General features: G+C 44.0%; 1 protein-coding gene across 1 annotated transcript; it reads right to left on the bottom strand.

Annotated features, from left to right (window-relative positions):
• Positions 1-1,889: 1,889 nt before the first annotated feature.
• On the bottom strand, positions 1,890-13,336 carry SIN3B (SIN3 transcription regulator family member B). Its single transcript, XM_010284539.1, has 18 exons — positions 13,110-13,336; positions 12,425-12,578; positions 11,147-11,410; positions 10,608-10,751; positions 10,236-10,358; positions 9,649-9,738; positions 9,089-9,207; positions 8,146-8,353; positions 7,311-7,427; positions 6,705-6,943; positions 6,259-6,442; positions 5,437-6,031; positions 4,771-4,940; positions 4,063-4,236; positions 3,687-3,779; positions 3,300-3,394; positions 2,648-2,852; positions 1,890-2,262 (listed from the first exon to the last, which is right to left on the bottom strand). The coding sequence occupies exons 1-18, from the start codon at positions 13,334-13,336 to the stop codon at positions 2,032-2,034; spliced, it is 3,432 nt and encodes a 1,143-aa protein (XP_010282841.1). The 3' UTR covers positions 1,890-2,031.
• Positions 13,337-13,752: the final 416 nt, after the last annotated feature.

Genomic DNA, 13,752 nt, shown 5'->3' on the forward strand with positions numbered 1-13,752 from the left:
CCATAAAATTTGGCACAGTTGTCATCTCCACTGGAAGACAGCAGAGAGGTGAACAGGACTGAGGTGTATTTTGTTGAGCTGTCTGGAAGCAAAAGGGGGATACAGTGCTTTGCACTGGGCTTGTCCCCCCGCTCCTCCACCCAGCCCTGACATAGCTACGTGGTCAGTGTCTTTTATCACTTACTGCAACACGAGCAGGGGAAGAACCTTCAGATCATTTCAGTAACCAAAATTTAAGAGACCCAGACAACGAGAACATGAGTTCTTGATGAAAAGTCCTCTGCTGGCAGTGGTTGTGCAAGTGGCCACGAATGCCAGAGACTGGCCTCCCTCCTTCCCTCCTACAGATTATTTTGCAAAAAAGACAAAGAGTCAGTTTTCTATTAAACATACCCCAAAGGCCAATTTTTCTACTGTCAAGTGAGACAATTGCAAAACCAAATGTTGTACAGTGGAAATAATGCAGGACAAATCCTACAGGCTGCTACTTAGGTCTGGCAGAAATTACAACCTAAAAAATCAAAGCCACAAAAAAATATCGGGGTGAGGGGGAGGCTATTCCCCCAAAAGCCAGGAAAACGTTGGAAGCAGAGCTGAAAGGAGGCTGGACCTGCCTCAAGACATTATATTTGTAATACACTCCACGGACAGTGTGCTTGCCCTTGGCCCCTGAAAAACAAGAGTGAAGTCACAGTGGGGTTGCAGGACAGACACAACTAAGTTTTCTTGATTTTTCAATAAAGTTAGACAATTGACGTAGTGTTCTGCGTGGTTCAGGGTAGGGTTTTTTGTTAGGTTTCATTGCAAAAAAGCTTAGATAGAAGTACAGACGGTTCAGTGGCAAAGCTTGTCTACGATGGTGGTGGCTGGATCTAATACTGCCCTTCACAGATTCCCATGTGTCACTGCAAACACAGCATCTGTGCTGACCCAGCAGAACCAGGAAAGTTATCTGGGACGACCCTCAGATCCAGTGCAAACACCGTGCTGCAAGAGCTCCATCTACTGATGTTATTTAAGTGGTACAATCCAGCAGAACCACGGAGTCCAGGCATGCACAAGGAAAGCGAAGCGCCTGAGAACGCCGTCTCCAGAGGCTGCCAATCAACATGCAAAATACAAAAAATAAAATAAAATAGGCCAGACTGCGCAATGGATAGTTCCTCCCCACGCACACGCTCCAAGCAGCTCCAAATCTGAGAAGGCAGAGTCTGCAGCAAGTCGTAAGTTCACAAAGCGACAACATGGGATCCGGCGTGCATCTGCAGAGGGGTAGCTGATGGCCCTAGGCTGTCTTGTGCCGCAAAACGCTCTCTTGCCTGGCACTGCAGCTCGGAGTTTTTTCCCCTTAGTTCATGCTCCAAAATACTTAGTTGATGAGCGAGAGTTAAGAGTGTTTAGTACGCTGTTCACCCTTCTCTCAGTTTTGGCATTTTTCTCACCAGAGCCCCAGTAACAAATACTGTATTCGTTGCCTTATTAGTACACACAGATAATGAAGCAGCCCATAGCGGGGCTAGCGATCTGTGCCAGGTGCTCTCAGCCCCACTGGCACTCGGAGGTTACACTGAAGAGTTCTGCAGGCTCCAAGATGGCATAAATTCAGAAAGATAGGGAACATTAAACCCTTCAAAGTGGAAGCAGCTGCCAGCATCTGCTCAAACACCAGCCCAGCTCCATCTCTCCAACAAAGCCACTAGTGGTAGTTCGCCCAGAGCCTGACCCCCTCACTCAGCCCTCCAGTATTGGCTGGTCAGCAGTGGCCTAAAGCTAGGAAACTACTAAAAAGTGTGTGGCAATGCCAAGAGCCCTCTTCCCATAAAGCTTTTAAACGTGTCTTCATGATGGCTGGAGGATTACACTGCAAGGAGACAAGTCTATGCCATATTGAAAATACATCATAATCCAAAGTAAAATGCTGTTTGGATAAATATCATTGATACATACATTGCATTCCCACCACTATTCTCAGAGTAAATGTGTTTCACCAGCAACGCTCCTACTTGTCTTGTCCCAGGAACAAGTCTCTGCTCACGGTGAAGCTGGACGGCGACTGTACTGAACTCTGTATCTGTTCACTGGGACCCCATGGACATTCACCGTCTCACAAGTTGTTTTACAGGGCACCATCTCCTCGTCCTCGTCTCCCATGAGCCAGTCTTGAACTACATCAACTGCCTCCATGGTCACGTTGTCTTCTAGCCACCTATTGTGCCACTCTTCAAACTGTTGGTGATGCTTTAGCAGCACCATTGGCTGTACCTGAAAGCAGGACAGTAAAGATCACCAAAAGGTTTCTGGGGGAGAAGCCAAAACCTTCACCTCTTTGTATGTCTGAGATGTGCACGCTTTACAACACAACACAAACAGTAAAACACGAAACCGCATACCTGCATTTAAAGATCTCTATTTCTTAATGTTTGCCACTCCCCCTTAAAATTTGCATGGTAAGGAAAAGGCTGCTAAACTAAACCAAAGGACAGAGCATTTACCAGCTCTCCTCCATGTTTCATCCAACACAGAGTAGTAACTTCGGGGTGTAGTTTGCAGGAATTCAGCCACAAGACTTCTTATCGGTACCTATCTTTTGGCTCACATCCTCAACCTCTGCTACTGCCTGAGCTGCAGAGAGTAATAGGAGATGCACCTGCTTGGCTCGGCAGAGAGCTCCCCGCCTGTACATGTAATCCTCCGAGTTCATGATGAACATCATTTTGTGGGTGTTGAGTTTGAACCGGCAGTCCACGTTGCAGGCACTTTCCACCCCGATCAGCCTCTTCCAGGAGCTCTTCACTTCACTACGCAGGGCTCTCACTTGCTTACATTGCCACTTGCGAAACTTTTTTAGGTTTCTAAAACAAAACAAGGATTACGAAGCACGTGTCACACTTGGTTATTGATTCACATAAGCTAGCAGAGCTGACAGCACAAGTATGAAATTTATATTTCCATGTTTAGTTTTCAGACTTTCTCCGGGACCTTCCTCCATACACTCTGACAAATATTTAGTGGAATGGGAACAAATTAGACCTCAAATTCCTCCCAGAAGACACTGCTTAGACAGTCTCACTCCATTCTAAACAGTTTCATGAACAAACCTCAATGCAGCGGTCATAAATTTTTTCTTCAGCATTCTTACGCAGTGCACTGGACCACAGCAGCCTTCTTTGGACCTGAGAGATGAGTGCATTTCCCTAGAGTTGCTTGTATGGCACATCACCTAAAATCACTGCCACATATGCAGAGAGGAAGCAGTACCAGCTGTTGCAGGTGTGACTCAGGAGAGGGAGCGCACTGACCTTTGCAGAAAGACCGGTTTCAATAAGAAGCCGTCATTCTGGTTATTCGAAGCTCCTTCTACCCCAACATACTGCTCCATGTAGTTAGCCAGGTGCTACACAAGAGAGACCAATTTCAAGTCAGACTTTGCTCTCATCAAGACAAACATCACTGCAAAGAACTAGTTTATTTCCAAGCTGCTTTTTATGAAGCTGATTTATGTTGAAACTCTTGCTAACATACCCATTTCTGTCAATGGCCACAGCACCACATGTAATCTTCCTACCTCCCAGGTAAACTTATCTTCCTGGCAAAGTCTCACATTTTGGAACAAGAAAGCGGCAAACCACTCTTAGACATCTGCTTTGTCTGTGGTACAGCAGACTCCATGGTCACTGTGATATTACCTGGACCTCCACAGGATCTTCTGTCTGGGTTTCTTCTGTATCCAGAAGCTCAATGGTCATGATCACCTGTCCCTTCCGCTGAAGAAACATTACCTGTAATAAAGTTACAGGCACAAGATATTGGCCACATGGGTTCACAATAAAATGCTGTATATTCACAACAAGTCATTTGGACAACACATATGAGCTAGGAGAGAAGCAAGCAGCAGGGCTTTTCAGTGAGTCAGTATGCCATTTTACTGTCTATGCTCTGGTTTTGGTACCTTCTCTCCATATTGCTCTCTCTCACCATTGTGGCTCTGGAGCTTCCAAACCCTTTTCTCCCAGGTAGAGTGCCACAGTCACTTTATGAAGTGCCCTGGCAGCAAGTTCTTACCTTGAAACAGTTCTCATCCGCCATGCAACGTTCAGCCTTCCACTGATAGCTGGTCTCCTTTGCTGCCCGGACACACCTAGAGGATAAGTTACCTCCAGCAGCACCTCGCTTCCTTTCGTTCAAGTAGAGCTCAACAACCTTCAAGCAGATGTCATCACTCACTAGATGGTGAAGCTTCCATGAAAAAAGGGGGAATTCAGTCAGCAAGTCTGGGCCAAAGGTTTACTCTAGCATGTTATGAAAGGAGCACAAAACTCAGCACAGCATCACACCTCAGATGAAGTTCCAAGGCTTTAACTCCACCAACTTCATGCATTTCACTCTCTTTTTCATTACTTTGCAATAAAAGGAACACAGAAGAGTGAGGGGCTGATGTGCCTTAACTGTAACGCAGCTACAATTAGAAGACAGATTTGAGTTTTGCCTTAGCTGTATTTTGGGAATGGTAGAATTTTGAAAAGACTGGAACTTTAAAAATGTTGGAAAAGGCCACGAAGAGTAAAACCCCTAAGGTGGCCCCTGTACTGAAGCTGAACTATCTCACTGAACTCCTGTTAAGAGTGCTTCCCCTACATATATAACTTTTCCGTGAATCTGCTTTAAGTTTAGTAAGTCCTTGCGCCACAGGGTACTGTGAGAAACCTATCTGTCTACAGAAGGGAGATGTGCAGCCCCCTAAACACGCAGCACAGCCATCAAATTAGTTACCTGGCGTACAATATTCTGCACCAATTTGTCCATAGTAAAGCCAATATAGGCATGGATAGTGAACATCTCCCTCAGAGTGTCCTCGTACTGTGTTGGATCAATATTCCCATCCAGCAGACTCCTCACCATATCCAGGAACGCGGGGTAGTATTCCTCCAGTTCCACCTCACCTGGGTGGGGGAAAGGTGCAGTCACTTAATGCATGTAAGAGGCACAGCAAAGTCCCAAGACACAAGGGACAGCACTTCTCAAGAACCATGAGAACACGCTTACAGACAGGCAGTTCTCTGTAAGGAGTGCTGACAGACTGTAACAATTTCATCTCGTGCAATTCCATGACTGCCTTGTGCAGTTAAGTATTCTGTTGTGGAGACATTTACATTTTAAATTAAAGTAACAGATTAATATAATGAGACACTTCAGAACATCTGACAACAGTGGCCTTGCATGAAGTCCCTATGAACTACACATGAGAGCCCTCAGAAGATAAATTACAAACTAGCTATCCTGTTAGATTAGCTGTATCCACGGATCACAAATATAGAGGAGGTTTGTACCTCTACATTCCTTACAGAATTGCCTGCTGGTCTCAGTCACTCAGGTATATACAATCGAGCACTAGCAACCTCAGCATTAAGAATGGACTATGTCCTGGATTATTCTTACTTGGTTGCTTCAGTCTTAGTTCCATGGCTGGATCATTGGTTTTTTCTTTTCTTCCCTCACAAAGGAGTTTCTCCCTCTCTTTTTCAGTCCGATATTCTAGAAGCTGCTTCTGAGCCTGACGATAAATCTTTAGGAGCCTTGAGCACAGAGTCTGGTGAAGGCGGAGGAAGAAATACCAATTATTATTGACAAAGAATAGACTGTAAACATCATCCAGAGTGTTGTGGGGCTCAGCAGCTGTAACATCACAGAAGGTTGCTTTTGCCTCCAAAGGACTGCTTGGAGGCCCAGGCACATGTTTTTTCCGTAGCTCAGGAGTATCCAGGTTCTGCCCCTGATGGTTTTCTCTGTCCTCGTCTGTTGACTCTTCAGAAATACTGTGCTCAGGGGGCTGAGAGAAAAACAGCTCAGGTATGAAGTGATGCACTATCTGCCGGATGGTTGCTTGATCCTCCTTTTGGATAGTAGGCTGCCTTTTTACATAATAGCTGATCAGAGACGCTGCATCTTCCAAAATCTGCTTATCTTCATAGATAAAGATAAGATGAGGCTCGTTTGTGGATGAACTTCTCCCCTCTGAATGCTGCTCCTGATGCTGTAATCAAGAGACAAATAGATAAAGATCCTTCCAATCCATGCTCAAGAGCCATTCCTGCCAGAAGAAATAAGTCAGTATTAACGCTATGCTTGGGACAGTCATTTTTGACTGAGAACTCTTCAGAGCATAACCACTTCAACAAGGTCCCAGGTGCTATGTAAAAACATCTAGGTAATACTATAAACGAAGGACATACAGGATGAATTATTTACTGACATACGCACCTCATCATAGACACTCTCAATTTCATTCAGCAAGCTCTTGGAGCGCAAAGCTTTGGTGTCATTTTGTTTGAAGTTCACGGCCTGATGGTCAAGGGACTTCAAATAGGCTTTCTCATACTGCTCCCGCCAAATTTTGTTGAAGCCCTGCTGGGCCTCCCGCCATTCCTCCTCTTTTGCTTTCAATCTGCATAAATGTATAATCTCCTTCAGTTCAAAAAGACAACCACAGAAATACACACAAAGCGTTTTTAATGTAGCCAGTTGTGATGCACCAAAAACTTCTTAGTATTCCTGGAAGTGATAAATGAATTTTAAAAAAGCACCACCACTGAAGATGAGTTATCCTTTGAAACAACAGCTACAGAAAACAGTTGTTTAAAAATGCTGTAAAAATTTTGTATCGCTTTCTTAAAGAACCCAGGTGAACACAGGAGAATGGGAATTACCTCTTAAGAACAACAGGAACTGCAGTAACTGGGTTTTTCTTAAGACTTTCAATGATCTCTGGTGCTTTATCACCATAGATGCGATAGATGGCCCTGCGCTGGATCACTTCTGATGTTCCTCCCAAGCAATCATCCAGTCGAAATTTCTCCTGATCCTCTTGAGTCAGTCGAGACAGTTTTTTCTGCACACTCTCCAGCACACGTATTGTGGCTAAATTGGTCTCCAAGACAACGTCCAACTGTTAAGAGTTCACAAAAGACACAGTCTAAGAACAGGCACAGCCGGAAAATGGAGACCAGCGGTGCTCAGGTTTGTGGCATGCATTCCAGCCCACTGGGTGGAGCTAAGAAACATGAGCAAAGTTTCTTACTGGAAAATATACCTCCACCAGTTCTCCCAAAGGTAACATGTTTTTTTAGAACTGGACTCATGCCTAGAAAGAACTATTAGACTCCAAGCAAGTCGAAAACACCAAACTCTAGCTCAAACCAACGAACACTAATAGAACTTTCAGTAATTGGCCACCAATTAATTCAGTCAAAATCCTCATAGCTAGAAATTTTGCTTTCTGAGGAGACAGACAGGCAGAAAGGAAGCAGAGGTACCTCAAACCGCTCATCTTCACAGCGGTGCAACTGCTCCTCATAAGGAGTCTTCTTGGAGCTGACAAAAGTGGAGTCTTCAGACCAGGACGGAAATGAAACCCAGGTATCATTTAACACCTGCAACAACGCAAAGATACGACATTGAGCAGAGCCTTATGAGGCCAGAGCTGTTCTCATGGGGTCTGATACTTCTCTGTTTTATTTTTGCACAGATCTTCCCTGAATTCCTGTTGGACGTTTCAGACCTAGTTCACAAGTCACTGTCATGACTGCTCCTCAGAAGATTAGAGGTCTGTGTGGAACTGTGCCAGGGCCCTGCTCAGAAAGCTCAAAAATACCTTCACTATCATATCACAAACCACAGAGATCACTCTGAAGTAATCAGCAACTGTAAGTAAAGGAAAGTTGCCAACAACAGCGAGAAGTGGGAGCACCTATGCTGCCGATGTCTGTTCTCAGCACCTAAGACACTGGCTCACAGTGCTCTTTCAGAAGAAAAACTGTTTCTAGAGGCCATCTTGGTCCACTGCTAGAAAATTACTTTCAGGCTATTTAATATTCTTTTCTGTCTATCAGGATAAATTTGTGTATGCACACAGACTCAAAAGACATTAAAGTGAAAAATGCAATTTGAGATGGCTTTAGATAAAATTAGTAAAATGCACGTGGATACTCTTACTTCAATAAATTGGATGAATAACTGATGTGAGATTAAATCGGGCTAATCAGCATTAAAGAGGGGAATCCACAGGCAGAAGCTGTAGCAGTAACGACCCCATTTCAAGGTTAAAGTGCAATGTGTGTTCAGGGATTGAACAGATTGATCCCAGAGTACCTCCTTGCAAATGGCTGTTCTTCCACTGCACTTTGGCTGCTGATAGGTTTTGGGGAGAGCCCGGTAACTTGATCCTATGCGTTTGCAGGAAGCATAATCAATTTCCCGACTCATTCCATCCCCAGATCGGTCGCTCAGTGGAGAAGCAAATGAAAGCTCTTTCACACCAAGGAAGGACTTGAACTGTGCAAAGAGTTCTGGGAATTTCCTTCAAAAACACAAGTAAGTGTACTTTGTTATTTCACTCTGACTGTTTTAGGGTTGCTAATGCGTGTCATAAAAGTGAGGGAGAAAATCTAAACAAACTTAGCACTGCAGTGAGAAATCCTTCACCAATGTTTTACCTATGTTATCATTCTCTCTGAAGTGCTTTACGTTCTTTTTGACTTAAGGCAGGACAAGGAGCTCCCTTCACAAATTCACGAATACTCCTCTTAACTGACTGAGGAGGGACTTTGCCATGTGCCTCTCTCCCTTCTGTTGGAAGCCAAACAGAACGAGAGGCTCACATCAGAGCTAGAACTATTTATCCTTTTCACAGCTCAGTTCTGAGGTTTCATGTTTACACCTGTATTATAGTTTGAGAGATTAGAACAGGGAGTATGAACAGAGACCACCCTCCTAGGATTCATGAGGTTCTCTGCCCCCAATGATTTAATATAACATCAGGGAGTCTGCTGCTTGTGAGGCTTTCGACTGGATGCACACACAGAGGAAAATATCCTTCTCAAAATGCTCTTTAAGAGCTGTGTAGATATGTTAAAAGATTCAGATTTTAGTATTCCTCTTTTGGGATTAGCCTTCAATTTCTTGCCTGCTACCTAGGGGATATTTCTAAAGTTAAACACAAAACTTCAGTAACAAAGTTCACAATGTCTACCAAAAAATAACAGACCAAGGCCTAGAAAGTACAACACAGCAGAGAAGGTAGTCAGTGACTTACCCTAAAAATGGCGTAACTAGCTGGAGCAACTCAGAGCCAGAGACCAACTCTTGGTTGAAGAGAGCAATGCAACGGAGAAAATTTTCGTAGACTTCCTGACTCTTTAGCACTCTACGCACCTAAAGCACAGTTTGGAGAGAAATGATCAGATCGCTTGAACACCTGAACACCACTTTTATTTAGTTCATATTCTAAGTAGTCTGAACCATGAGTATAGTGCCAAACCTCTGTCTTCATAGCAACATACAAGGAGAATATGCACAAAAATGCTCAAACAGTAATCTAGTAACTACAGATGGTACCATGAGGAAACATCACTGAAACATAGAGTAAAACATGTTTGTAAGAGACAAGCATTCAGGAAAAGGTTAATATCGGTTTCCATTAATCTTCCAAAGCCATCTATTTTCTTTTTACTTGGTCCGTCTCTCTCTACCACTTGAAAAGTCAGGCAATTGCTAAGTGCTGACACACAGATTCTACAGAAGACCAACCAATTAATAACCACATACGTGGTTGAAAGTAAGTCCACAGCATGTGAGAACAGGCCAAATACTGACCTTGTCGAAGAAGGAAAACTCTTGCAGTGTTCCATATTTTCCCACTGTCGCTACTGACAGATCTTTGGTACCTCGCAGTTTCATCTTCTTCTGTTAAAAGAACAAGCAGTTATCCTTAAAATGTTGTGACTCACATGCTATCAAAATCCATTTCGCTGACATATAACAACTCTCTGCAAAGGCTGAAACTCAGCATTTCCCAAATAGTGATCTAGCATTGCTGTGTCAAGTCCTCCACAACAAGCGCTATCAAATGACTCCCAGCTAAGAAGAAGAAACAACGAGAAAAAGCATCACTTCAGAAAGAATTCCAAAGAAAGATTTCTTCGTAGAAGCAATTAATTTTCCCTTTCCAGGGCCAATACTTAATTGAATATTCAACATGTTACCACACACACTTAAGCATATTTTAAGAATTCCCTTTTTCTACAGTAATTATTATTTTAAAAAGAACTTTTAAATTTTGTTTCTTGCACCTAACACCTACATACCTCACAGATGCTACACATTACAACTTTATCTAAGCAATTATCTAAACACAAGGAGTAACATCAGGCTGTTCTAAGTTTTTACTTGCTAAAACATACCTTCGCTGGGCCAGAAACGGGACGCAGCAGCAGTGGTCTGGATCGTTTTTTGCTGTGTTCCAGATTCTTCTCATGCTCGTTTTTTTGGACACTGTTTACTTCACATGGTCCATTTCCTGTGAACTGAAGTAAATAAATAATGACTTCAATGTTTTCTTCTTGGCTGATGCAAATAAAGAATCCTATATATCAGCAAGACAGAGAGCGTATAGTTAAGTCACCTGTTCTGCAAAATTCCAAACAATGACGAGGAGTAAAGTTCGTCTATTGGCTCTATGTTTTTCCATAATGTTTTGCATTCCTAAAGCTTCTTTATGTATTCTAATTACAGAGAGTATTCAATATTCTGCCTTGTTCTAAGCATACACGTACCAAAGACCTTTTAGCCTCCGGGAGGAACTGTCCAAACTCAGAAAGCAGATCTTCCTGTCCCCTGAACAGATTTGCTACTTCAGTAAACACTTCTTCCTCAGACATGCCTCGAAAGGGTCGGCCTTTAGTGTTCAGCTGTTCTTTCTGAAAAGATATGCACAGATGTTAAACAGAGTTAAAAACATACCTCACTCTGCAAGAAAACTTGTCAACTCCGTAACAGCCAAAAGCCCTATGCTACACAAACTTGAAATAACTATCAAGGTTCTTACACTGCATCCTTTCACACAGAGTATCACTAAATTGACTGAAGGTTAGTAAAGACAGATCTAGATACGACCCCTTTACACACCTCAGAGCCTGGAAAGTTCTACAATTTTCACACTTTTGGCATTTCATGTGAGTATCTGTGAGGCAATTGTTGGACAAAGGCTAGTGCTTGGGAACTGTCTAAGTCTGTTCAATAGGCAGACATTTTATTTGACAACAACTACTCAAACAGTGCAAACCCACAATCTCTTACATGGAAGACTTTTTACCTGGTAAGTATGAAGAATTTCTAAAAAGGATCTGTAAATTTCTGGATGGTCAAGAAAACGTGTTTTGATCTTATTCACGTAACTGATAGCATTATTGAACTCTACAGAATCAGACTCCAAAGGAATTTGGGATTTATCTTCTTTGTATGGAAGCTGTTGCCTAAACTCCTCGGAACAGTCACTGTGATTGTGTGAATTCTCCTGGGAGTAATGCAACAACAGCCCGCTGCCAGGGAGAGCGCTGGGCACAGGCTCTGAGGGCACCTAGTGGCATAAGACACATAAGACAGTGACTCATACAGAAACATAGGTGCAAGTTCAACAACAATCTAGCATCAAGATTTTCAAGTTGTTTAGCTAAAAAAGATTACCACGCGAAGAAGAAAGAAAAAAGATTTAATTAGCTAATAAATTTCCCTACCTATTTTATTAACACCATCAGTTGAAAAGATCACGTGAAGTCTTATCTGGCTTATGAACCATCTGACTCATTACCACTTTTGACTGTCACCGGATTATCCACTACACTTGAGAGGGTGTACCAAACAATGCACACTGCGGTTTCTGTTACGTTTGGTTTATTCAAAGGAACTGTCAGTTTTAAGAAACATATTAAAATCTGAGGCTCTTCAAGATGCTACATTTCTAAGCAACAGAAAGATCTAAGGGAGCTATCTAAATATCTTAAAGATATTTACTGCTAGTAATTAGAGTTAAACCACAAGTTTATCAGTAGAATTCAGCTAATAGCTCTGTTTCAGCCTCCACAACCACATAACAACAACAACAAAAAAGAAGCAGAGGCCAATATGCATCCATCTATATTACAGCAGACATTTTTCATGGCAGGATGTTAGCAATTGCGTGGCAATACCCAATATATTATTTGCTTATTGCCTAAACACATGTCCCAGTTTCTCAGTGGAAGACTGGAAATGCGATTCTTCCAGGATCTCTTTTTGAAATTTGTCACTACCACACCATGTATTGAGAATCTACAAAAATACGTCAAGCCAGTTTTCAAATCTGACTGAAGTATTTGAAGTTGAAGTGGCGCTTCCTGCAGGAATATCATTCTTGTGTAAGCTAAACTAACAACTGGTTTGAAAATAAATATTTAAATTTATATTATACCCATTATCACAGACTTTGAAAACCATGTAAAAACTTCAGCAACATGCAATACACATAAATCTACATAGCCTAAACTGTGCAAGAGAGGCACAGAGCAACACATGTAACAGAACTTATTGAGAGAATATGAGCTCTATAACCTACCTGACTATTCAAAGGTGACTGTATACTTAACTTCCCGTTCTTTGGAATTTCTATCCTGTAGCCCAGAGGGAGGAAAGCATTGAATCCTACAATGAGGTCAGGATGCTCATGGAAAAGCTGTGAAACACGTCGGATTACTCCAGGTGTGTCAATGCTAAAATTGAGAAGAGTTTGTTACTTGTATCCAAATCAGAAATACAAGTTAAGCCTAGCAAATTACAGAGGTAGGTGAAGCCTTAGCTTGGCTTCTCAGAGATCCAATTTCCTAACAAGCAAGTCTGGGAACCTCACACCTAAAAATTAGCCCAAGCAGAGGGAATGACCACCATCCACTGCAGCCTCATCCTGGGAGTGTTATTCACAGAGGGGAGGTAAGAGTGTGCAGGTTACCCAAAATAGGCAAGACAGTCATCACCTCTAGGGCTGACAGGCGACAGAGAGGCTTTCTTCACTTATTTTCAAGATCTGCATTTCAGAGCTGGAAGTAAAAATAGATTTGCCTTTTCCTGTGGATTTGGGCTCTGGAGAACTGCACTACTGAGGGACAGGCCAGCAGGGTAGCCCATGTGGCTGCCAAGGTGGAAGGATGATGTGAAGGCTGAGGGACCCTGCAAAGGCAGGAAGACCCCTGCAAAGGCTGAGGAGCTCCCTGGAGGAGCCCTGGGGCACAGGGCCTGGGCCTTACCTCTGGCTTTTGAACTCTTTCATGATCTCCAGGAAGCCGTTGTAGGTGGCGGGGTCGCTGCCAAAGCGGATCTTCACCTGGTCCAGGTAGGAGAGCGCATCCTCCACCTGCAGGGTGAGAACATGGGTGAGACCCAGAACAGGGGAACAGGCCCTGGGGCACGCCACGGTCCCAGAATAGGGGAAGGGGCACCCCACGGCACTGAGTGGGGTGGGAACAAGCCCCATCGGGGGGAGCCCCACAGCACCGGGGAAGGGGGAGCCATCTGGGGAGGGGAACACGGTACCAGATGAAGAGGCCCTGAGGAAGGCAGGCCCCGGTGAGGCATCACGGTACAGGGGAGGGTGGGCCTCACGGTGCTGGAGAAGGACGGCAAGGCGCAGAGGGGGGCACGGTACCGGGGAGAGGGGAACAGGCCCCCGGGGAGGGTGACCACAATACTAGAGAACAGCCGGGGTAGCGAAGGGAGGCACGGTATCGGGGAAGGGGGAACGGGCCTCGGGGTGACCTCACCGTACCGGAGAAGGAGGGCGCAGGCCCCAGGGGACCCCACAGTACCGGGGGAGGAGAGGGGGTGTGCCCCATGGCAGCGTGGGGAGGAGGCCCCGGGACACCACACTGTACCAGCGCGGGGGACAGGCGC

This window comes from Phaethon lepturus, unplaced genomic scaffold (assembly GCF_000687285.1).
Source record: "Phaethon lepturus isolate BGI_N335 unplaced genomic scaffold, ASM68728v1 scaffold17673, whole genome shotgun sequence".
NCBI classification, from domain to species: Eukaryota; Metazoa; Chordata; class Aves; order Phaethontiformes; family Phaethontidae; genus Phaethon; species Phaethon lepturus.

Coding starts and splice junctions, on each gene's coding strand:
- SIN3B (XM_010284539.1), bottom strand. CDS start 13,336: ATGGGGCTTGTTCCCACCCCACTCAGTGCCGTGGGGTGCCCCTTCCCC. Junction 9,208..9,648: donor AGTTTTCCTTCTTCGACAAG/GTCAGTATTTGG, acceptor ACTGTGCTTTAG/GTGCGTAGAGTGCTAAAGAG. Junction 3,395..3,686: donor AAGATCCTGTGGAGGTCCAG/GTAATATCACAG, acceptor TCTCTTGTGTAG/CACCTGGCTAACTACATGGA.